Raw genomic sequence first — 26,403 nt, 5'->3', positions numbered from 1 at the left:
GCTGAGCGGGACAGAAGTGACCCGAGAGCCGGAGAAGCAAGCTGGAGTGCAAACAGGTAGTATATTTGCAATGGGGTGACCCTGCTGGGGGTAGTAGTAGTTGTTGGTAGTGGTAGGTAGGACCCGGGTTGCCACTTGACAGATGTTATGGTCACGGTTATGGCACAAGGGAAGGTGACTAACCCATTGGCCATCTTGTGCCAATGATGTCATCTTCGGACGGACGGCTGAACCGCTCCGACCGTCCCTAGTGCCGGCCGCCCTCTGCCGCGTCATCAGCGATTGGCTGAGCACAGTTATGCTCAGCCAATCACGGTTCGGCCGTCCGTCCGAAGATGACATTATTGGCACAAGATGGCAGACGGGGGTCGGCAAGAAGCAGGTATGTATAGAGCACTACACTTCTGGGTCTGGTGTGGGTGGGGGGAAACACGGGGAAGGGAGCGATTCACCAACATAACATACATTACAAAAGTTGTATAACTTTGTAATGTGTTATTTAGTGAATAATTGTTTAGCGCCGCACTACCCATTTAAGGCTGTGCTGTCCTGCTCTGTGGTGAGTCTCTCCATAAGATGGCTGACATGGAGGAGCATGTGAAAATGCCTTAATGAAAATTGGCTGCTTCATTAGAGGTTAAATGGGTTGTCTCAATTTACAACATTTATAGCCTATAGACAGGGAATAGGACATCAATGTCTGATCGGTGGGGTGGCGATTGGCAAATCATCCTGTGGATATTCCATCAATGTTATAAATCCAGAAACCCCTTTAAGCCTGGTAATGCCAATTACACGGACAGTCAATATAGAGAGAATTGCAGAGGCCACATAATCAATTAGGATCTATTTATATAAACAAAGAAAAGCAACAAAACTGAGAATGCGGGAAAACAGCCTCATTGTTTGGTTCTGGCGTAGCTTCAGGCTTCATCAATCACTAGCCCTTCTGGTTGTAATTAATGTGAAGAAAACATTTCAGGGGTTTCTGGAGGCCAGATCTGACAAACAGATGTAGTCAGCAGACTTCAATACAACAAGCCTTTCATTAAGTAACATTAACAACTTGCAGACTTCAAGGAGAACAGCAAACAAAGAGAAAATACCAAAAACTATATTGACAAACAAGATAAACAGTACATTGTCCGGCCATTACAGCCCATAATGACATTACAAATACCAGCAAATAACAAACATTCCAGAAATCACATCAGGGAATTTTATATTTTTTTGTGACTTCTGGGTGTCAACAGCTTAGTAACTTACTGGGCTCATACTCTGTGTAGTTTTGCTGCAGTTTCGTTGTGCAGCTTTGAAGCCAAAACAAGTTACGGATCATAATGAATTCGTCTGTATCCATGTTTTCCAGCATTCGACATTTGCAGCCGCAAGGAATCAAATGCTAAGCGTTCACTTTAGGATAACATTGCTGAACTTGAATATTTTGGTTCGCTCCACCTTAATATACAACATTTCTGGTGTGAAGAAGATTTCAAAAAAATTATTAAAAAAAATTATTAAAAAGTAGCATCTGTTCTGTATTTTATCTGGTTATGATCCACATCTGGCTTTAGGGCCCTATTCCACTGGACGATTATCGTTTCAATCCACATAAGATAATCTGCCTGTTCTGCCAAATTGTAGAGTTCATTAAGCTTTGCTGTTTTATTTATTGGCACTTAAAAGAAACTTTTTGGGGGGGATATTAACAATTTAAACAAAATAAAAGGTTAAAAACTAGCATGACTTTTTGGTCTTGTTTCAAGTTAAGAGATGGCTGGAAAGGTCTCCTCAGCCAATGACTGACCTCACTGACTGATGCGGGAAACTGCTGTGGCCAGTGAATGGCTGAGGAGACATTTCCTGTCTTTAGAATAGAGATCAGTGGGGATCTGGTGAGTGTTAGGACAGCAGCAGTGATGAACCGGGCAGGTGGATACTGTTGTTGTTGTTGTTGTTGTTGTTTTTCTTCTTTTACCCCTCAAGGACACAGTAATTTTGGCTGTGCCATATACATGTACAGCATGTGTTGCCAAGGGGTAAACCCAGTCTGACCTCTTTTAAAATAAATAAATAAATAAATATATATATATATATATACACTCACCGGCCACTTTATTAGGTACACCATGCTAGTAACGGGTTGGACCCCCTTTTGCCTTCAGAACTGCCTCTTATATATATATATATATACACACTCACCGGCCACTTTATTAGGTACACCTTGTTAACTGCACGTTACCACTTAATTTCTAATCAGCCAATCACATGGCGGCAACTCAGTGCATTTAGGCATGTAGACATGGTCAAGACAATCTCCTGCAGTTCAAACCGAGCATCAGTATGGGGAAGAAAGGTGATTTGAGGGCCTTTGAACGTGGCATGGTTGTTGGTGCCAGAAGGGCTGGTCTGAGTATTTCAGAAACTGCTGATCTACTGGGATTTTCACGCACAACCATCTCTAGGGTTTACAGAGAATGGTCCGAAAAAGAAAAAACATCCAGTGAGCGGCAGTTCTGTGGGCGGAAATGCCTTGTTGATGCCAGAGGTCAGAGGAGAATGGGCAGACTGGTTCGAGCTGATAGAAAGACAACAGTGACTCAAATAGCCAACCGTTACAACCAAGATAGGCAGAAGAGCATCTCTGAACGCACAGTACGGCGAACTTTGAGGCAGGTGGGCTACAGCAGCAAAAGACCACTTGTTACTAGCATGGTGTAATTAATAAAGTGGCCGGTGAGTGTATATATATATATATATATATATATATATATATATATATATATATATGTTACTGTGTATAAATTTTCTACTCAGCAACCTGTTTAAGACCCGAGGCAGTGAATTTTAAGTCACATTACCCCAATAGATGCCAAAGAAGATGTTAAAGTACATAAAGTATGAACATAGCCTTGGGGTGCTCTATGATGAACTATTAGAGAACAATGGGCTCATAGACTTGTGTCAGCGGAACTTCTGGTTATTAGGACTTGTAATGTTTATGCATTATTAAGCGACCAGGTTACAGTATTATGTTGCACACTCACTCGGTGGGATACTTACCACAGACCAGGTATCTGCAATAGACCAGGCTTGACACTTTACAACTTCAGCTTTACAATATAGATGATTCTGATGCCACTACTACTTTGGGAATACCATAAAGTTAATATATAGAATAATACCACTACACATAACAGATATATGCAGCTTTCATGTCATCCCTTCCCTATAAATGCGACCGGTAAACCTCTCGAAGTAATGTGTGGTATAGAAGAGTCTGTGAATCATTCCTTCTGATTCGTATCTTCACAAGGTGTTGATGACAAGGTGTGAATCATCTGGGGCCATATATAACGCAGGGGCATCACATGGTGTCTTTACAGAAGAACATCTCTGCTTCTATTTTATTATTATTATTTATTTATAAAGCGCCCTTAATTCCAGAGCACTATACAATAGAAAGGCAACAGGCAGGAACAATACAAGATCAGAAAACATTACGTGACGGCAAAAGACAGACTGGTACATGGGGGAAGAGTACCCTGCCCAGGAGGGCTTACAATCTATATGGTATAGGGAGAGAAACAGGAGGTAAAGTGTAGCCATTCAAGTGTGATGCAGAGTTATTGTATGTTGTAGCCTAGTTTGAAGAGATGGGTTTTCAGGTTACTTTTGAAGGACATGATGGTGGATGAGAGACGGATGTGTCGGGGTAGCGAGTTCCAGAGTATGGGGGAGGCTCGGGCAAAGTCTTTGAGGCGGTTGTGCGAGGTACGAACAAGGGGGGAGCGCAGACGGAGGTCACTGGAGGATCGAAGGTTGCGTGAGGGACGGTAGCGGGATATCAGGTCAGAGATGTACGGAGGGGACAGGTTGTGGATGGCCTTGATGTCATGGTCAACAGTTTAAAGTGAATACGTTGGGCAATGGGGAGCCAGTGGAGGGATTGGCAGAGGGGAGAGGCAGAGGCAAAGCGAGGGGAAAGGTGGATTAGTCGGGCAGCAGTGTTAAGGATAGACTGGAGGGGATCAAGGGAGTTAGCTGGAAGGCCAGAGAGGAGGATGTTACAGTAGTCCAAGCGGGAGATAATGAGAGCATGTACCAATAGTTTGGTGGAGTCAGGGGTGAGGAAAGAGCGGATTCTGGAAATGTTTTTGAGGTGAAGGCGGCAGGAGGTGGTCAGGGCCTGAATATGTGGTTTAAAGGACAGGGCAGAGTCAAAGGTGACCCCAAGGCAGCGGACTTCGGGGACAGGGGACAGAGTGCAGCCATTGATAGTGATTGACAGATTAGAAGGAGGGGTGGAGCGAGATGGGGGAAAGATGATAAGTTCTGTTTTGTCCATGTTGAGTTTTAGAAAGCGGGAGGAGAAGAAGGAGGATATGGCCGATAGACACTCTGGAATCCTGGATAGCAAAGAGGTGACATCCGGACCAGAGAGGTAGATCTGAGTGTCATCGGTGTAGAGGAGGTAGCTGAAGCCGTGGGACTCTATGATATGTCCCAGGCCAGAGGTGTAGATGGAGAAGGGAAGAGGCCCAAGTACAGAGCCTTGGGGAACACCAACAGTAAGGGGACGAGGAGAGGAGGTGGTGTGAGAATGGGAGACACTAAAAGTGCGGTTGGAGAGGTAAGAGGAGATCCAGGAGAGGGCTAGGCTAGGGATGAGAGGATTTATAAGAGGAGAAAATGGTCAACTGTGCCGAAGGCAGAAGATAGGTCAAGGAGAAGGAGCACAGAATATTGGCGCGAGGTTTTGGCAGTCAGCAGGTCATTAGCCACTTTGGTGAGGGCGGTTTCTGTGGAGTGGTGGGGGCGGAAGCCAGATTGCAGGGAGTCAAAAAGCGAGTTGGATGAAAAATGGGAGGAAAGTTCATGGTAGACATGTTGTTCCAGGAGTTTTGAGGCAAAGGGGAGAAGAGAGATGGGGCGGTAGCTGGATAAGGAGGTAGGATCAAGGGATGGCTTTTTGAGGATGGGTGTGATGGTTGCATGTTTGTATAGAGATGGGAAGACGCCAGAAGTTAGTGATAGATTAAAGAGATGGGTTAGTGCTGGGACAAGTGCTGAGGAGAGGTTGGGGATAAGGTGGGATGGAATTGGGTCAAGTGCGCAGGTGGTGAGATGTGATGTGGAGAGTAGTTTGGAGAGATGTTCTTCTGTGATGGTGGAAAGGTGAGTTAGTGGGGACGGGCAGGACTGTGAGGTGAAGCTTACCCTGATGTCATCGATTTTCTGCTTGAAGAATGTGGCGAAGTCCTCAGAAGAGATGAGGGATGTGGGGGGTGGCAGTGGGGGGCGGAGAAGAGAGTTGAAGGTGTTAAACAGTTGCAGAGGGAAGAAAAGTAGTCCTGTTTAGCAGAGGTGAGGGCAGATTTGAACTCAAGGAGTGCTCTCCTGTATGTTTTCAGAGGACATTAGACTTTTTCCTCTGAAATCCAGACAGGAAAATTATTCTATAGGAGTTTTGTAATGAACTGGCTAGTATATAGCAAGGAGCGGCTGGGCATTCTTTCAGAGATATCACAGAATTACAATGTCTCTTCATAAAATGACCTATTGTTCAGAGCCAGATTTTATCTTAAACATATTTTTTGGTGTTTTTATTCTTTAATCTATATTATAAAATAATCCTAAAATCTTGCAGTTTAATCCTCACCACTGTTCCGGCCAATAATCATTTTGTGTAATAGGTCATGCTTTAAATCAGTGATCAGCCGACATGCACGATGTTGGTTGATTGTTGATTTAAAACATGACCTAAATAATGATACCAATAGCGTCAGTCTGCTGGCTGTCGTTCCGTGCAATACGAGCAGCAGCAGATTGGCGGTCTCTCGTATAGGCCACCCCAAATGAGCTAAAGATCTTTCAGGAAGCCCCTCCCATAGCTCTTCACCGCTCCTTCCCGCTTGCTGTCGGTGCGTGTAATAGCACAGACAGCGAGCGAGGAATGAGGAGAAAGCGAGCGGTGACCTGACATATTGGCACTCGCTTGCTCCTAAATATCGGGCCGTCTAAGCGGCCCTAAGCCTAAAAGTGATCTAAAATTTCCCGTTCTGTCTGTGATAAGGAGAAGGCTGCACTAATGTGATCTGTACAGCATTACAGTTAAAGCCCTATTACACGGAACGATTATCGGTTCTCACCTCTCAAAAAAATCCATCATATCTGAGGTTGCTGTGTGCCAGACCAAGAAATCTATGTCAGTTCTGATGTCGAATAGATTGAAGCTACAATTTGCTCCTCTGTGCAGAGGCCATGGCTCCTTTCATGCAAATCTACATTGATCTTCCCTCCAACTTGATCATTGGGGCACAGACCAGTGAAAAATTGCAACATTCTTAGCAAGTTGGGGCTCTGTGCAAACAGTCACATACCTTGGTGAGTGTCCTCCAATAGGTATTGATCAGAGCTCAGCCTCCCCCTCCCTGTGGAATGACCTCTTCAAAGGTCGAGGAATATGTGCAGTAACATTTCACATTCATGTCTGTGGAACAGCTTCTGTTACCTACTGTATGACCATAGTGCTAGGAGTAAAGTATATCTCTAGTAATATATAAAATACAATAGAAAAATAGAAAGATTTGAAAAAAAGAACATGTTTCAGCATCTGGCTCTAATCAGTAAAAAAAAATTGATATATTCACTTGTCTGCCAACGTAGTCATCAGATGCTGTGCCACTCTGGCAACCATCCTGCCTGAATACCAGAGTCATGCTGCACTACCTGATGACCATAGGTGTAAACCTGTAATCGCCAGCAACCCAGTCACACACTGCATCTTTCTATGACCACTTGCAACCTGCAGTGCCGTTCTGAACCAGCCTGTATTGCTATGTGATATCTATTAATATGCTATAGTATACCATTAACCTCAGTAATAAATTACACCAGCCATTGCCCACACATTGTGCCAACCTCTGATTCCTAAAAACGTTCTACAACCTATAACAATACACTGTCTTGGACTGTGCCACAGTAAATCAGACAGCAGAAACAAGCTGGGCAAACTAACCAGCCCCAGGGACACTCAGCCAGCCTGCCAGTTCCAGGTACACTCTGTGCCAGTCTGTACGGAAATCAGAAGTCACAGAGGAATGAGGGGATTTTATTCCTGTTCTCGTTACCTTGGGTAACATTATCCTACTGTAAATTGTAAGCCTATTAGAATATACAGTTTCTAATCCACCCCCTCCCCTGATGTATACAGTATAGAGTCTGAACAGGATGTTTGTTTTTATTTCTGCTGGACAAACCTTTTGTTTCCCCTTTTCTGGTAAATTATTTCCAGTGATGTCATAGAAGCATTCTCATAAAACACAGCATGTAGCTATGGTCGATATATACATCAGTATGATCAGTATGTTCTCAAGCCTAAAGGGCCTATTACACTGGTCGTCAGAGGAGCAAACAAGCGCTCTCAGCGCTCGTTTGCTCCTCGTTTCCCGCTCGCTGCTGCCGCTATTCAACGCGGCTGCAGCGAGCGGGTGAGTGGGGGCTGCCCGGGTGATCGTTAGATCGTCCAGGCAGACCATAGGATATAGCAGCGTCTGCTGCCAACGCTCCTATTCAACGGAGCGACGGCAGCAGATCGCTGCTATATCATTCGCTTGTTTTTCAACATGTTGAAAAACAAGCGACTGCAACGATCAGCCGACATGATTGATGTCGGCTGATCGTTGCACTCTATTGCACGGGACGATTATCGTCCATAGCGGCCGAATACGGACGATAATTGTTCCGTGGAATAGGGCCTTAGGGTGCCATTTGTAAGAAGGTCATTGAAATTCCTGCCACTACTTCTACTACTTTACATTTTATGGCTTCCTTCATAGACCTGTAATGCACACATCATATACTAGATTCTGTAATACAAAGAGACTAGTAGAAGGAGATAGAGGAAGTGTAGTTATAAATAAAAAGTAATCAGGCAACAGGGAACTATATTTACACGTTCAGTCTCATGTATGTTATTGGTGCCATTTCCTCCTTGATATTTTCGTAGTGAAGTCATTCCTCAGTGATCTTCAATGTTAATGATACATTACAGTGCCGCTTCCAGCATGATATTGATACATGATGCGAGGAAGCACACCACTAGAGGACTTTCCCATCTGTAGTGTTCGTAAAATACGGGACGTGGGAATAAACCCTTAGAGGAGACGCACACACACATACACATGTTCTGCCGTTCCTGAAATGCCTTCAAAATACTACATAATAATAATAATTAATAATAATGACAATAGTAATAATAATAAAAATAAATAATAATAATAATAATAATAATAATAATTGATACTTAATGTTATATTTTATAATATAGTCCCTTTGCAATGTCCAGACAATGTTGTATATGTCAACACCTTCCTCAAGGTGGCATCCCAAGTCCGGAGCTATTTTTCTTTTAAAGGTTAAACAGACTTGCAGGACAGGTCATAGAAATCCTTGGCTCTACCCCCAGCTTTTGGAGAACCATTAATCACCTGTCCCCTACCCCACTATCCACCTAAACCCCAGATTGTTTTCGAGGCATGGTAGACTTAGGGCTATTTTCGATAAAGCAATTTTCAACAATTAATGATAACAAACAAGACCGTTCACCATATTACACAGAACCATAGCCATTAGTTACGATCAGTACTATGATCGTGTACCCTATCTGATCCCAGCAAATGAAAGAACTATGTGGAATTACACTGATTGATTAGTGAACAAATTTGGAATTACAGTGAATGAATTTGAGTTTGTTCCAGGACCGTGCTTGTAATCCAAATCACTCTTAAACCAAAGCAAATTTTCCCATAAGGAATCATTGAAATGCAGACAAATGTTCCACCAAAAATAATGATTTTTTTATTTTGAATATCATGTATAACATCATATGACATATCTAGCTTTCTAAATGTTTAAGTTACTGTAGAGTATAGCCAAGCAGCATGTGGTGTATAATGTATAGTAAGTGCATAAGAATGAAAAAACAGCAGCAGTTTGTAGATACAGAATGGAGCTGCAGATCCTTGTAATGCAGTAGCGTAGTACAACAGGCTAGAATAGAGAAGCAGAGCTGCTGTCAGGTCTGTGTGGTCTCATGACCGCAATAGGAAAGGGGTGTGTGTTCAGCATGGACCAATCAGGAAGTGAGAATCACAGAGCTCCTGTAAGATGACAGTGACAGAAGCTTTTCTATACAGCAGTGTGGATGGCTGAGTGTAAGTGCAGGCATATTATAGCAGCAGTGTGTATAGCTAATTGTAAGTGCAGGCACATTATAGCAGGAAAGGAGCGGATGGGAAACAAGGGCTGACAGAGACTGCAGGAAGCACAAGGAATGAGCAGAACGGAGGTGGGCTCATAAATGCAGCACTCTCTGTGCAGGGAGAGAGGGGTTACAGCTATAAAGAGATTACCTCCACAGTCCTGTTCCCTGATGCAAGCCCTAGCCTGAAGTGGATCTGCCATGATTTGGAAGGTGAGAAAAGCTTCCTGGGTCAGAGTACAGTGCTGTAGACCTCCTAAGCAGACCATGCCCCTCCACTTTCCCTTCAACCCAGTACAAGGAGCTCTTAAACCAAAGCAATGCTCTTAAACCAAGTTACAACTGTGAGCTCTTCTTGCAAAACCCTCTATATCCAAGTTACTCTTAACTTTACTTAAACTAAAGTACCACTGTAAATAGAATAAAATGGGTCCAAAATCGGCTACAAAAATAGTGGACGTTCTAAACCTTGATGACCAAGCATTTTTCTTCATTATGTTTAACGCCACTTTCCACAAATCCTTGTCGACTTTTTGGGTGAAGTTGTAGTTTAATGTTCACTTAAAGGGGAACTCTCAGCAGGTTAGACGAATGTAACCTGCTGATAGCCACCTTTAGTGTTGGGGACACTGAGGAGGAAGGTATGTCTCTTCCTCCTTGGCGTCGGTCCCATGCCGTTAGTCGGGGTAAACTTTACTCCAAAGCACCGTTAAGAGTACTGCTGCTTCATCCGGCCTGTCTCTTCTAATAATAATCAATTAAATGGGCTGGCCAGATGGCGCAGCAGTGCTCCTAATGGTGCTCCGAAGCAGAGTTTACCCGGCTAACAGTGCAGAACTAGCGCCAAGGAGAAAGGTAAGATATATACCTTCCTCCTCAGTTTCCCTGGCGCTATAGGGGGCCATCAGCAGGTTAGAGGCATCTTACTTGCTGATAGTTCCCCTTTATGCATGTCCGGTGTGTTGTGCTGTGTCAGTTCTGCTGTGGAGGGAGCGCCATTACAGAGCCTGCTCCTGGTTAAGGTGCATAATATTTGATTATTATACCATCAAAGTTTTCTGTGTAAATAGGGTTTTTTCTAACTTTTCTCATTCCATGATAAAGTCTTTGGCGAAATATGTAGAAATTGTTGGGACACTGAGGTATCTGTCTCTGTAGGTACTATAAAGTCCGCCGAGAGATGCCGGGAGGCTCCGAAGCTAGCAGGAGCCTGGAGCAGTTGATGTATGCTCCAGGGCTGCCCCCGGCCCGAAGCATACATTACCTGCTCGGTGCCGCGGCTGTGTGAAGCTCCCCACTCCCCTCACTCCTCATCAGCCAATCAGTGCACGGTAGCGCGGTGTCAGCCGGGTGAGGTGAGCTTCCGGCAGAAAGCCTGTTACACAAAGGCAAGGAAGCTCACAGCAGCAGCCCGTGATGCCCGGACTTCCTGCTCGGCAGCGGTGCACAGTGACGTCATCACGCCGAGCAGGGGAGAAGTCCGGGCACAGCGGGCTTGCTGCTGTGAGCTTCCGTACCTGTGTGTAACAGGCTGTCTGCCGGAAGCTCACCTGGCCAGCCTACCCAGCCAGACCCTCGACCGATCCCCCTGCCCCCCAGCTTCTCTCCCTGCCCCTCCAGCTTCTCTCCCTGCCCCTCGGCCGATCCCCCTGCCTCCCAGCTTCTCTCCCTGCCCCCCCAGCCTCTCTCCCTGCCCCCCAGCTTCTCTACCTGCCCCCCCAGCTTCTCTCCCTGCCCCCCAGCTTCTCTCCCTGCCCCCCCCAGATTCTCTCCCTGCCCCCCCCAGCCTCTCTCCCTGCCCCCCCAGCCTCTCTCCCTGCCCCCCCAGCCTCTCTCCCTGCCCCCTCCCAGATTCTCTCCCTGTCCCTCCTGCTTCTCCCCCTGCCCCTATCACCCCAGCTGCCCTATCTTCTCCCCCTGCCCCCCAGCTTCTCCCGTCACCCCAGCTGCTCCCCCTGTACCCTGCCCCTATCACCCCAGCTGCCCCCCATCTTCTCCCTCTGCCCCCCAGCTTCTCCCCTGTCACCACAGCTGCTCCCCCAGCTTCTCCCCCTCCCCCTGTCAGTGTCACCCCAGCTGCTCCTCCTGTCACCCCAGCTGCTTCCCGTCACCCCAGCTGCTCCCCCGTCCATGCCCCCCTTGCTGCTCTCCTTGCCCCCCTAACTGCTCCCCCTCCCCAGTCACCCCAGCTACTCCCCCTGTCACCCCAGCTGCCTTCCCTTCCCCAGTCACCCCCAGCTGCCCCCAGCTGTATAAATGTTGGGGGTTCTGAGAGTATTAGTTCGACTGAAAATGTTTTTTAGGGTCAGTTCACACTTACAGACTCGCAGCATAAATCTGGCTGCGAGACGTCTAGGTTCTGGCAGATCACTGTCACTACATACTCGCAGCTGTCTGAACGACCGCTTCGTGTATGTAATCCTGCCGGCCCCTTAACCCCTTCTGCTGCGGCCCGGCTCCCGCTCTGTATACATTACAGTACTGCTCTCCCACCTCGCCAATCAGTGTGTTGCCCAGCCGCAGCCACTGATTGGCCGGGCGGGAGAGCAGTACGCCGGGACCCCGTGCAGTGAGGAGAGGTAATGTATACAGAGCGGGAGCGGAGCGGGAGCCAGGCGGCAGCAGAAGGGGTTAAGGGGCCGGCAGAATTACATACACGCAGCGGTCGTTCAGACAGCTGCGAGTATGTAGTGAGAGGGAACTGCCAGGACCTGACAGACTCGCAGCCAGATTTACGCTGTGAGTCTGTACATGTGAATTGACCCTTAGGGTGCCCTCACACCTAGCGACTCGCAGGGTAAATTACGCTGCGAGTCAGGTAGGTCCTGGCAGATCACTTTCACTACATACACGCAGCGGTCTGAACGACCGCTGCGTGTATGTAATTCTGCCGGCCCCTTAACCCATTCAACTCCCGCCCGGACCCCGCTCCCACTCCGCTGTATACATTACCTGTCCTTGCTGCACGGGACCCGGCGTACTGCTCTCCCGCCCGGCCAATCAGTGGCTGCGGCAGGGCAACACACTGATTGGCCGGGCGGGAGAGCAGTACGCCGGGACTCGTACAGCGAGGAGAGGTAATGTATACAGCAGAGTGGGAGCGGGGTCTGGGCAGGAGCTGAATGGGTTAAGGGGCCGGCAGAATTACATACACACAGCGGTCGTTCAGACCGCTGCATGTATGTAGTGAAAGTGATCTGCCAGAACCTAGACGTCTCGCAGCGAAATTTACGCTGCGAGTCGTTAGGTGTGAAGGCACCCTTAGGAAGGATTTGTCACAGATGGGGGTGGGGGGAGTGGGGGGCCTCCAACAAAATTGTCACCCGGGGCCTCCACCAACCTTAATCCGGCCCTGCTGATGAGGAGCGAGGGGATCCCGGGGCTTCACACAGCCGTGGCGCCAAGCAGGTAATGTATACTTCGGGCCGGGGAGACGGGCGGCCGGGGGTTAAAGTGGCCTGGTCACATATCTGCAGTGGAATGAAAATTTCGCTGCAAACTCGCAGCGTGAAATCTGCTGTGGATCTGGTACGTGTAGAGGCACCCTAAGTCTTCCAGTACTTACTATATGCCCTGCAGGAAGTAGAGTTGTTTTCTATTTTGACACAATGCTCTCTGTTGCCTGTCTAGAAACCGTCTAGAGCAGTACAAAAATCCCCACAGAAAACTACTGCTCTGTACAGTCCCTGACATGTACAGAGGTGGCAGCAGAGAGCACAGACTCAGACAAGTAACTTACAAATCTGTGTAACTTTCTGACACCAGTTACTTAAAAAAAAATAATTAATTTCTCCAGAGTTCCCCCATTTATTCACACGCAGTACATTAAAACCAAAATATAACCGTAAAATGTGTATGAAATGCAGGCATATTTAGAATCTAATAATATGCTAAAGCGAACGGACCACAAGTTTTACTAAATAAAGATTTCTACACAACCTGATTGATGTCCATTACCTGGGGGCACTGGGCTCACCTCCAGTGCACTGAACTAAACGGAGGAGATCTCAGAACCAGGTGGCAAAATCAGTAATGGATGGCATCGTTAGAATCTGCAGATAGGTAAAGGAGATACACGGTACCTATTATGGTTTCTATAGCAAGTTTACACCAGGGTCTATTTTACACATTTTTAGCAATATGGGCCTAAATCTGTATATTCCGGTGAAAAAAAAAGGCAAAGAGAGGATCAAAAAAGTTGTCGAATGGAAGGGGCGTTTTGTAGGTATATGTTCAGGGAGCCAATGAGGTGATTGCAGGTATTGTTTTTAATCCGCCATTTACCAGGCATAAGCCTTAACACGTCCCTGCCCAGACATACCCTTTAAATATCATAAAACGTTTAATAGGGTTGGGAAGAGAAGTGTTTGAATGAAGATGAAAAAAGGAAAATAATATAAGGGCTAGAGGAACCATCTTGCCTTTTTCGGATGACAATTTTGGTTTCTGATAATGCCGCTGTATACAGTGCCTACACCCTTCTGATGCCTCTCTGAGAATTCCCTCCTTATCACACCTGCAAACTGCTTTATGAAAACATGATCAGAAGTTTACATTGGCTGCTGATGGCTTCCTGTTGAGAGTTGCTGGTTGTAGATTATTAGGGAGCGGCCTAATATAACACTATTATGTCAGTGTAAGTTGATGGACAGGTTTAACTGGGTATGGTGGAATCTATATGATTAGCATATGTGTGCGCGTTATTAGGCTATGTTCACATTACGTGAACACCCGGCCTGGTCACGGAACGGCCGGTCTTAGCCCGGATCATCCCGGCCGGTAACGGCCGGGTGATCTTTCCGGCCGCGGAGCTCTGATGCGGGCGCATCAGCATGCGCCCGCATCAGAGCTTCCCATAGCCCACAGTGAAGCAAGCGTCCGGAGCCGTTTGCTTCACTGTGTGAACTGACAGGGCTCTCTGCGGCCGGAATTCATTGAATATAAACTTCTGCTGATGTGCCATGCGAGCTGAAAATTACCGCTCGGGATAGACAGTATAGGCCGATATTCTTAGGGTACCTTAACACAGTGAGATTTATCTGACAGATTTTTGAAACCAAAGCTAGGAACAGACTATAAACAGAGAACAGGTCATAAAGGAAAGACTGAAAGTTCTCCTCTTTTCAAAACCATTCCTGGCTTTGGCTTAAAAAAACCTGTCAGTTAAATTTCTCTGTGTAAAGGCACCTTTAGGTGTGCTATTATGCTGTGTCCTGGATACTCACATTATTTTTTTATTTTTTTGGTAAGTGGAGGCTAATGCTGAAATTGCCATCTTCCACACATGACCTGGAGGCAGCTCTGTCTGTAGGAGCGTCTAGGCAATCCTTGGACATATACAGTGAAGGAAAGCATGGATTAAATATGTTATATCTATTAGCTTTCCTCCCAGCTTAAAGGGATATTGTCACCCCCTTTTCATATAAGGACTTCTCAGCACCATTCTTAGGGTGCGTTCACACGTACAGGATCTGCAGCAGATTTGAAGTTGCAGATTCAATGCAAAGTAACTCTGGGCCATCAGATCTGCTGCAGATCCTGTACGAGTGAACGCACCCTTAAAGTTATTTTTTGGACATTTCATTATTATTTTTACTTTTACTATTACACATTTCATTATTATTATCTTATTATTCATTATCTTATTCATCTTATTCTTATTTCTTATTAATCTTATTTGTTAATGTGGAGAAGAACAACGTGTGCTGTTTAGCCCACATGCAGTGAACTTCCTGAAATTTTCCGTCAGCTCTTTCTGATCTGGCCAGTTCTGATAATGTCTCAGAAAGGCAGAGTGTAGACCTCCAAGTCAGCCCATTATGAAGATCCCACAAAGGTGGGGGGCCTAGACCAGGGCCGTCTTACCCATTGGGCATGGTAGGCGGCTGCCCGGGGGCCCTTGCGTCCTAGGGGGCCCCTGCCCGCTGTGACATATTCCCTGTCCCCGGTCCCCAAGCAAAAGCTCCTTGTAGGTATTGTGCCTGTGCTGCCGTCAGCCGCTCCCCCTTCCCCCCCCCAGCCGACGTGACATCTTCCTTGTCCCTGGTCTGCACGGCGCAAGCCCCCCCTTGTAGGTGCTGTGCAGTGCCTGTGCTCTGAGTCCTGCCGTCAGCTGCAAAGCCCCCCGCAAACCCCTACACCCCCCACCCCCCCGCGCACGGGGGGGGGGGGGCAATTCGCACCTCTCAGGGGCCCATAATGCTGTTAAGACGGTCATTGCCTAGATGGCAATGACGTCACGGGGATGGGGCCTACAGCACTGATGTAGGCTGGGATATGGGGCACGACGGCTGCCATACATTTTCAGGCTGGGTTCACACTACGTATATTTCAGTCAGTATTGTGGTCCTCATATTGCAACCAAAACCAGGAGTGGATTAAAAACACAGAAAGGCTCTGTCCACACAATTTTGAAATTGAGTGGATGGCCGCCATATAACAGTAAATAACTGCCATTATTTCAATATAACAGCCGTTGTTTTAAAATAACAGCAAATATTTGCCATTAAATGGCGGCCATCCACTCATTGTGTGGACAGAGCCTTTCTGTGTTTTCAGTCCACTCCTGGTTTTGGTTGCAATATGAGGACCACAATACTGACTGAAATATACGTAGTGTGAACCCAGCCTTAAGCAGAGAGACCACCAAGAAATCCTTTATACAGTAAGATATGAAATGGCCAGAATATAACCTTAAGACTGATGCTGAGAACTCAATATATGGAAAGGGGGTGACAATTTCACTTTAAGTGGCAGGTCATGTACTAAATTGTGACCACCACATTCAGGCAAAACATGGCAACATCAATACCATTGTGAAACTATTGGCTTTTGCTAGTAACTTAGTACTTGCCCAGCAACCCAGCAACACGGCTCAACCTCTTGAACTGTCAGGTAACCTCATAAATGCTGCAGTCACTACTGACCAGTGTGAATGATGATGTTGGTCAGTGACGGTGAGCATTAGCTTTGTGCCCCCACACATTTAATAATGCCCCTTTTTGTACTCCCAAACAGTCGTGACGACTGCCCTTTATACACCATACATTATTGATGCTCCTCACCCCTTTTTGCCCCTATAAAAAGTATTTTCCCCCCCTTGGTCATACAGTTGTAAGCAGCAATTACCAGGATGGAAAGAGACTGGGGCTGTTCGATCCTAAACCTCATAGTAGCTGCATGGTCTTCCTCCATAGGGGGCATGCCCTTGCCTGCCAGTGTAGTAGGAGTTAAGCTCTGATACCTTTTATATGAGAGGAGAAGAGCAGTCTTTATCCTTCGTCTGTAACTTTTTACTTGGCGTACATCCCATCATGAACGAAGCCTCTGCCAGGACTCCACAGTCTTACAGGGTATTTTTACACTGTGTTGCACTCTCTGAAGTGACATTTTGGAGTTGGCTTCAGTTCCCTTGGGTGTGCGTTTAAAGCTTCTAGTGTCCATGGACCAGAGACAAGATACCCTCCTTATAGACTCCTGATAGCTGTTCTCAGATAAGATGAGAGAGGACACCAGCCTGCGTCACAGGCCGAGCAGGAAGACACTAATCTCTATTCATAGCACTATTAGTTCTCTACTCCCCGTCCCCTAATACAATACAGAAAACAAGCGTTCCCACCCCAATCATAATACAGCAAACAAGCATTCTCAACCAATCATAATACAGCAAACAAGCATTCTCAACCAATCATAATACAGCAAACAAGCATTCTCAACCAATCATAATACAGCAAACAAGCATTCTCAACCAATCATAATACAGCAAACAAGCATTCTCAACCAATCATAATACAGCAAACAAGCATTCTCACCCCAATCATAATACAGCAAATACCAAGTCAATCCGTTCCAGCTTAAATAAATAATGACTGTTATGACATAGTTAAATGGGCACTGTCATTATAACTTTCAAAATCTAAGCGACAGGAATCCTTTACCATGTATAAGAGATCTTTTATCACTAGTTGTAGAATGTACTCGAGAGATTTTACGATTTCAGGCACTACATTCCAGGTTTACTGTCTTCTTTGCTGAGAGACCCCTTATTATTTAGCAAAAAATATCTCCTCGGGCACCAAGGTTTCTGAAGCTACTTTATTTGAATACCCATGCAAACAAACCCCTCCAATCAAAAGGTTGGTAACTGACAATTACAACAATATAATCCAACCCACACGAAAGCTCTATGCTAAAACATACTTATGTTATAAGTTCCTTTTACACAGGCCAGGGACCCCCACTGCCGACAATCGGGCCATGTAAAAGATTCAGGAAGCAGCCAACGAACAAGAAATGTCACATTCTTCGTCCGATTGTTTTGCCTATAAAGTTATGTTTTGTCACGTTTTATTAAACAGGTTTGGATACGTATTTAAAGAAGGCTACAAACTAAGATACAACACAGATTATTTAATATAAAAACTGGATAAAGAAACAATAGTATGATATTGGATACAGGTTTAGACAAAGTACACAAAAACAAAGTTAGACTGACATACGTATGCTGTAAGGGTATGTTTACACAGAATAAATGTGGCAGAATTCCATGTCAATTTTTAGCTCAGTAGCAGAGGCGTGCAAGCCCTCCCATAGACCTGCTATGGCACACTGAGGCAGGCGGGATTCCGCAATGGAGAGTACTGCCCTGGAATTCTGCCACATTTACTCAGTGAGAACATACCCTGAACTGGGGTTGCTAGGTGTTGTTAGCAGTGGGCTAGGTGTGGTGGTATCAACTAAGAATTTGTCACGGTGGCCAGGAGTGGTGATGCCCACCACCGGGTATACAAGCACTGGGGTTTGTAAAGGTAGAACCAGGTGTGTGTAGGTGCAACGAGTATTAATGAGCACAGAGTCCAGCTCTAAAACAAGGATAACACTTTACTTATACTCTTACTCATTCAGTGCAATACAGTTAATAGTTTTCAATAGGAAGTGCGTCAAAAATAATCACAGCAATACAGTGTCCTTTCTCTTGATGTACAACACAGAAAGTTTCGCTTTGGGTTGATGAGATTACAGATTGTGTCTGAAGTAGTGTAGCTGAGTTGAGTTGGTTAGGGGGGCTGTTTTGGGGACCTTGCCTACATAGTGCAGTACTCTGCTGGGATAGTTTGTTGTGACTTTGTGTAGAATAAGACTCTCGCACTGACGGTTAAGATAAGAAGAAGAAGAAGACCGTTATGTGCCAAACAAGTTCAGCAAGTGTCAGGTTTGGTAGTATGAGTCCATGGCTTGAACAACCGGGCAAAGCTAACCTCTCAAGACTACCCAAGTAGGCCAAGCAAAAGCCATTGGGGTACTTCAGCTTATGCTATTTGCTCCTCTGAAGACTGTTTGTAGAATTGGATAGTTCTTAATAATATAAAGATCCCTGGCATAGGCAAGGTTAAACCCAGGTGACAGTTACCCCACCTTTCAGTTTACCTGTGCTTGGTAATTTTCTCACAAATTCTTAAAAGAACTGATTCTCTCTCCAACTAACATAAAAACCCTCCCACCAGAAACTAAGTTTCCTATAAAGGGATGACCGGGACGAACCTCATGCTAGAATAGGTGAGGTGTAAGAGTGTGATAGATAAAAACAGTGTGTGCCACCCAAGCTAGTGATTGGCTAACACATAACAGTGAAACAAACCTAGTTAACCCTTTCCTTTCAGCTGTGCACAAAGAACAGGGGGGAGTGAGACACCAAGTGGTGATGGTGTGGAAAGGCACCCATCATTCCAGAGTAGTGACAACTTACCCCTTGTTCTTCCCAAACAACTGAGGAAGGTTCCTGCCAGGCTGCTCAGGTTTAGTGGCGTCAAACTGTCTGACAGCTTCTAATTGGCAGTTTACTGCAACACATTGTATGGCTGAAGTACATAGAAGAATAGCTGCCATCAGACGCTCGGAATATCTAACAGCTTCCATCTTACTGAACGATCCATGGGATGTCTGTATATATACTTGTGATTAATGTTACACACTAGTTCCCCCCTTTCTGTTCCCCTTGTCTCTGTGTCTTGTCCTGTCTTCCTTATTTTCAAGTAGAACTTCAAACCATTTCTGGTATGTTGTTTCCTGTGTACCTAATGTCATTAGTTGTCTCCAAGACCTAGATCCTCCTGTTCACTCTATTTCCAGTAAGGTACTTAATAGTTTTTCTAAATTATAATATTTTTGGATTATTATCTTCTTGTCAAATTCTGATACACTGTAACTACTGGATTTACATTTTCCAATTATTGTTATGAAAAGTTGTTAATGCAGTCGTAACTATGTTCATGTATATTCTTTGAATATTCGTAAACGCGTTCATCTCTATATACTATAAACGATAAGTGTTTACACTGAAAGACTTGAGAATGATTAACTATGATTTTGAGGTCAGCTTAGAAGATGCTATCAATGACATACGAACGATTTTTCGTTTGTAGTTCAATTGATGCAGCGTTTACACCAGAGGATTATTGCCTAAATTTTAGCGATAATCGGCTTGTGTAGAAAGGCCCTTAAGGAAATATTCACACATACAGGATCTGCTGCAGATATGCGTGTGCATATACAGTGGTGCATTGGATTACGAGCATAATTCGTTCCAGGGCCATGCTTGTAATCCAAATCCACTCTTATACCAAAGCAAATTTTCCCATAAGAAATCACTAAAATGAAGACAATTGGTTCCACACTAGAGATGAGCGAACCTTGAGCATGCTCGAGTCCATCTGAACCCGATCGTTCGGCATTTGATTAGCGGTGGCTGCTGAAGTTGGATAAAGCCCTAAGGCTATGTGGAAAACATGGATATAGTCATTGGCTGTATCCATGTTTTCCAGACAACAAAGCTTTATCCAATTTCAGCAGCTCCCGCTAATCAAATGCCAATTGCTTGGGTTCGGATGGACTCGAGCATGCTCGAGGTTCCCTCACCTCTATTCCACACTCTAAAAATAATGTTTTTTTTATTCTGAATAACATGTTGAACAGATAAATCAAACTATGAGAAACAGCTGAATATGTCATATTATAAGTTACTGTACAGTATAGCAGTCAGCATGCATTATTCAGTGCATAAACCTGAAAAAGCATCAGCAGTTTAAGATACAGGATGGAGCTGCAGATCCCTATAGTTCAGTACAACAGGCAAGAATGGAGAAGCAGGGCTGCTTTCAGAGGTCTTTGTGGTCACATGATGACAATGGAGAAGGGGGGGGGGGGGTCAGCATGGACCAGGAAGTAAGAATCACAGAGCTGTGCAGGAGGACAGTGACAGAAAATTTTCTATACAGCAGTGTGAATGGCTGAGTGTGAATGCTGACACATTGGTGTGTAAGTGTAAGTGCAAGCACATTATAGCAGTAATGGAGAGGATGGGAAACACAAGGAATGACAGAGACTGCAGGGAGCATGAAGGAATGAGCAGGGCAGATGTGGGAACATACATGCAGCACTCTCTGTCCGGGGACAGAAGGGTTACAGCTATAAAGAGATTACCTCCACAGTCCTGTCCCCTGATTTAAGCCTCAGCCTGAAGTGGATCTGCTATGATTTGGAAGGTGGGGAAGACTTTCTAGGTCAGAGTACAGTGCTGTAGAGCACCCTGTGCAGACCGTGCCGCTACCCCACTCGCCCTCCCATCCTCTTAACAGAAAATTTTAGTCCTAATTAGAGATGAGCGAACCTAGAGCATGCTCGAGTCCATCCGAACCCGATCGTTCAGCATTTGATTAGCGGTGGCTGCTGAAGTTGGATAAAGCTCTGTTGTCTGGAAAACATGCCAATGACTATATCCATGTTTTTCACATAGCCTTAGGGCTTTATCCAACTTCAGCAGCCACCGCTAATCAAATGCCGAACGTTCGGGTTCAGATGGACTCGAGCATGTTTGAGGTTCGCTCATTTCTAGTCCTAATTAAAATGTAGGAGAGGAGCATTTTAGCCTGTGGCTTTCATGTTACTACCCACTGTTGGGAATTGCAGTACAGGTGAGAAAAGAAAAGAGTTTCCTATGATTAGCAGAGGGCTACAACCCTCAGCATCCACACCAGCACATCCATTAACCTTCTGCACTTTTCTTGGGTTGCGGCACATAGCTTTTTCTATTCCTGCCTTAAAAAACACCTGTGTAAATGTGTGATGCTGTTTTGTGGTGTTTTTCTTTAACATTCTTCAGGAGAGATTCTTGAACCACATGATCAAAAAATGCAACTAAATGCATGTAGTCAAATATACCATTTTGGAAGAATGCCACAAAAACTGCTTTCTTCCCTACACAGTTCTTTTATATAACCCCATCTCCTGGGAGTCTATCCTCCTTTAATTATACAGCAATATTTCTCAACCATTTTGTCTTTATTTACTATACAGGAAGAGAGATCAGTCTGGTATTGCTGAAAAGTTTTGCTTTCGTACCCAGCGCACTTAGGGCCCTATTCCACTGGACGATTATCGTTCAGATTATCGTTAAATCGTTCGAATCTAAACGATAATCGTTCGGTTGAAATGCAGTTAACGATTAACGACCGAACGAGAAATCGTTGATCGCTTTATAAGACCTGGACCTATTTTTATCGTTGCTCGTTCGCAAATCGTTCGCGTTGAATAAGACATCGTTCGGTCGTTAGCAATAGATACGAATGCAATAGCGAATAAATAGCGAAGAAAAAACGATCGCAATTACGATCATAAGTAACGATTATCGTTCAATGGAAATGAGTGAACGTTTTCAGGTCTTTCGCAATAGTGGTCGTTTGCGATCGTTAATCGTTAATGATATGCAAACGATAATCGTCCAGTGGAATAGGGCCCTTAGTCTACTAATGATTCCGCCAACTGACTGACAAGATCTTCTTTATTTTTCCTTTCCAGGTCTTCACTTTGTTGCCAAAAATCTACCGGACAAGGTTCTCGGGGAAATAGTTCAGTGCGGCAGCGCAGGATCATGTTTTGAGAATTGAGGAGATCTTGAGGTGTAAGTGATTGCTGATTTCCCTGTGTTGTTCAGGTTGCATAACCTGTTCTTTCTCTGCTGTAACATGAAGTGACTTGTTCTAATACAGAAATGATGTTGCTCTGTGATGTAAATCCAGCTAATAATTTGTGAGAAGGTGTACAAATGCTAAGTGTGTGTGTGTGCGTATATATTTCTCAAGCACTCTTGTATCACTGGAGGGTATGCACTTCACAGCATGTGAAGTTTCTATTGTGACAGATCCTGTTTAAACCTCTAAAATGTTTCCCATATAAAGAGCACAGTACAGAGATCAGACACTGTACCGTACAGACGGGTTTGTGAAGTTCAAGGTCTTTTCATTAAAAGATAAAGTAACATCTTTCATTTCCATAGTAATAACAGATAAGAAGTATAATTGCCAAGAAATTGCAGGTTTTTGTGTTTAGTTCTTCAGCAGGTCCCTTGTTTCAGGACTGTTTAAAATATCTGTCTACAGTCACAATAAGCACACAAACATAAAAGAAAACCTCTGCCAGTACGCACATTCAGTGAGAAATGGAATCGACAATACCTAGTGCTCACAAAGTGGTTGTCACATTTGAACACCATTCAGCCCCTGTTAATACCACCATAATATTGCCTCTCATATAGTACTATATAACTGTTATCTTACTGTCTCCTATGTACATGAATAGAACTACTGTACTACTCCCCATATATGCAACAATATACAATTATACTGTCCCTATATACAAGAATATACCTACTTTATATAATACTGTCCCCAGGATATGCACAATATAATATGGTGTCCATGTAACAGAATATAATTACTTTAAAAATTCTTTCTACATACAAAAATAAAACTATTATACTGACTTCCATGTATAAAAATATAACTACAATATTGCTGATCCCATAATATTCCTATGTACAAAATATGACTACTATAATACTGCTTACTATGTACGGGAATATAACCACTGTAATACTGCCCCAGTGTACAAGGACGTAACTACTATAGGACTGCCCCTATGTTTAAAAATATGACTACTATATTACTGCTCTCTATGTTCAAGATTATATTTAGCAGAAACTGACCCCGTATCCTTATTAAATGAGTAGTTAGAATTTATAATTTTTTTTTATTGTTTTTTTTTTTATTTTAAAAGTTTTTATTAGTCAAGGTCTGATTGTTTAGACCCTGGGCGATCAGAGGAATAAGCTGTTGCGCGATCCTCTCCTAATACTGTATCAATGTGAAGAGATGTGTCCCATAGACATTCATTATGTGTTTGTCTCCTCCAGTGACACAGAACCGGGAACTAGACCCCGACCGATTATTTTCATGACAGTGCCTCTTTAAAGGGGTTTTTCAGCGCTACAAAAACATGGCCACTTTCTTCCAGCAACAGCACCACTCTGGTCTCCAGTTCAGGTGGGGTTTAAAGAGGATGTACCACCAAGTACATCCTCTTTAAGCTGAACCCACGGATCAAACGGCGCTGTCATGGGGAAGCCGGTGCCGCGGCCAGTTTTTCGGACCACAGCCCGGTTCCCGTGCACAGCGCTGTGCTATGCACCGGAATCGGCCGGTGCTCAAGCACTGGAGTTAGGCCGGCCCACCCCCAGTGGGAGGAAATTTCTTCCCCTGTATGACGCGGCTCCCTTAGAATGAATGGAGCCGCGTCATACAGGGGAGGGAATTCCCTCCCACTGGGGGCCGGCCGGCCTACCTCCAGTGCTTGAGCACTGTCCGGTTTCGGTGCATAGTACGGCGCCGTGCACGGGACCGCGGCACTGGTTTCCCCGTGATGGCGCTGTTCGATCCGTTGGTTCAGCTTAAAGAGGATGTATCTGGTGGTACATCCTATTTAAGCTCCATTTACTTCAATGGAACTGAGTTACAGAACCCCACCCAAACTCCAAACTGAAGACAAAAGTGGTGCTGTCTCTGGAAAAAAGTGGCCATGTTTTTGTAGAGCTGGATAACCCCTTTTAATAATAATTTCCATTCTTTATGTACATTGTTAAAAATATATACAGAATTAATGTACCTTACCTTAAAAGGCAACAAATCAGGAGAACCCGTTTTTAGGTCAGTTTTTCTGTATAACAGTCAATATTAGGAAAGACTGGTAACAGGGTTCTGCAATTTGAGGCTAACTATTGATGTTTTGTATTTTCAGCCATTGGTACAGATTGGCAGGGTACCAGATCTTGCCAGTATGGGGGAAAGGGGCCCTTCAGGGGGGCCAAAGGTGAGATTGTTCCTTAGGGAGCAAAAGACTATGATACTAAAGGTGGCTGGGCATTGCTGACCATAATCAATGGCTGGGCATTGCTGATCATGGCTCTGCTTTGTTAACTGATTTAGATTGCATCTCTGCCAATGGGCATTAAATTGCTCCACTCACATTTGCGTGTGTGCTTGCTTGCTATGACTACCACATGACCTGCTTCCTGCATTTTCACATCATACATTGTATATCTGTAATAGTCCATAAACCAAATACAGGTATGCCTGCGGTTACTTCTACGCATTAAGGAACCTGTCACCATGAAAAAGCCTAACTAATCTATTAGCATCATGTTATAGACCAGAAGGAGCTGAGCTGATTGAGATATATCTGTATGGGAAAACATTTAGTATAACTTGTGGTTTATTGATAGAAATTTCTGATGTTTCCAAAGATTGCAGTCTATTGAGTGACACCGCCCACTGGACTCCATATACTGAATTTTTTCCCATACAGATATATATATCGATCTGCTCAGTTCTTCCTGCTCTATAACATGATGGAGATAGTGATAGACTACATAGCATTGTCTTGGTGACAGGTTCCCTTTCATGTGGAGCACTGGGTTGAATTTTCATTTAGGTAGTCAGGGCCATATTTACAGCTATATGCAAAAGGGGAGCCCGGAGCCCGTGGAGCTAGGCAGCTAGGCACTCAGAAAAAGCTACATGTGTTATATGCAGATTGCCAATGGTTCTCAGCCCTATACACAGAAAGTAGTGAAATCAATCAAAAATCCATAACATAAGCGAATGTAAATGTACAAGTAATATTCTCCTCTTTTCTGATCCATATTGATTCATCCAAGGTGGTGGTGGGGGAGGGGGTGGTGATTTTTTTTTTCTTCAGGCCACAATATGGCTATCACAGCTGTCTTAAAGGTATTTTTTCACTTAATAAAGTGTTGCTTTGTATGTAAAGTAGGCATGTGAAGGGAGGACAAAACAGATAATAAAGTTGCAGTGTCCCAGAACAGCCCTTCTTATGCTCACACTTTTATTGTAACCTGTTCTGTTCTGGAAAGCTATGGTCCACTGCAAACTGCGTGTATTGTGTCACCCTTCTCAGTATTGAGGTCTGCTATTTCATTCATTTATTGCATGTGTATTCAGGTATCAGTGTCTAAAGGTATTATGTCGCCCGGTTACCAGCTGTATCACCCTCATGCCTACACCGTGGCCATAATATCCTACAGCTGCCCCGGTTCCTGCCTGTTAGCACCATCTAAACTGCGGAGTGGCCCCTAGGGGCCAGGGTATCGCAAAGTGGTAGATCGGAATATAGTGGTTGGTGGAAAAATGGACTGTAAACAAACAATAAGAGCAGTGGATAGAGAGATTCATGTCTTACAAACTTGCAATGAAATCAAATATACCCTCAAGAATTCAATAAATTACATAACCGATATTAAATTTGGCAACTTAAAGGGGATGTGTCACCTACATGTTCTTTTTTTCTAATCTGTTTTTATTTTCTAGTTGTAATTTTTTTATATCATTTTTTTGTACATTGTTATGGTGGCAGCCATATTGCCAAACATCATTTAGTGACAGGGAGCTGCTATTGTCTTATACTGGTGCTCTCTATCTAATGTCACCTGATGCTGTAATGTTGTACAAATCACTTTACAGCTGCCTCCTCTTATCCCTACAAACAGAGCAGGAAGTCACAGCTTTGTTTTACCCCAGTGGTCAGAATTATTTTATAATATAGATAGAAAAATGGAAAATTAGAAAGAAACATAATCAGAAAACATATTTAACATAAAGGTTTGATTTAAACAATAGGTAATTTTCTGATTACACATTCCCTTTATAGTGTTCACTAATGTTCACTAATGCCAGCTGTCTAGCAGGCAAAGTGAATGAGCTTAAAGCGACTCAGTACCCACAATCTGACTC

The 26,403-nt window shown here is 44.4% G+C and overlaps 1 protein-coding gene across 3 annotated transcripts in view; it reads left to right on the top strand.

Annotated features, from left to right (window-relative positions):
- Positions 1 to 26,403, top strand: part of LOC138770287 (death-associated protein kinase 2-like) — a 92,682-nt gene that overhangs the window by 36,835 nt on the left and 29,444 nt on the right. For 2 of the 3 annotated variants that reach the window (XM_069949268.1, XM_069949269.1), the window contains exons 2-3: positions 22,118 to 22,220; positions 24,392 to 24,463. In XM_069949268.1, coding sequence (XP_069805369.1) covers positions 24,431 to 24,463 — 33 coding nt within the window. In that variant the 5' untranslated portion in view covers positions 22,118 to 22,220; positions 24,392 to 24,430. The remainder of the gene's footprint in view (positions 1 to 22,117; positions 22,221 to 24,391; positions 24,464 to 26,403) is intronic. The other variant, XM_069949270.1, reaches the window with a different exon arrangement.

The sequence above is a fragment of the Dendropsophus ebraccatus genome, chromosome 13 (assembly GCF_027789765.1).
Source record: "Dendropsophus ebraccatus isolate aDenEbr1 chromosome 13, aDenEbr1.pat, whole genome shotgun sequence".
NCBI lineage: Eukaryota > Metazoa > Chordata > Amphibia > Anura > Hylidae > Dendropsophus > Dendropsophus ebraccatus.
The sequence above is the reverse complement of the archived record's forward strand: the minus strand, read 5'-3'. Positions and strand labels throughout refer to the sequence as shown.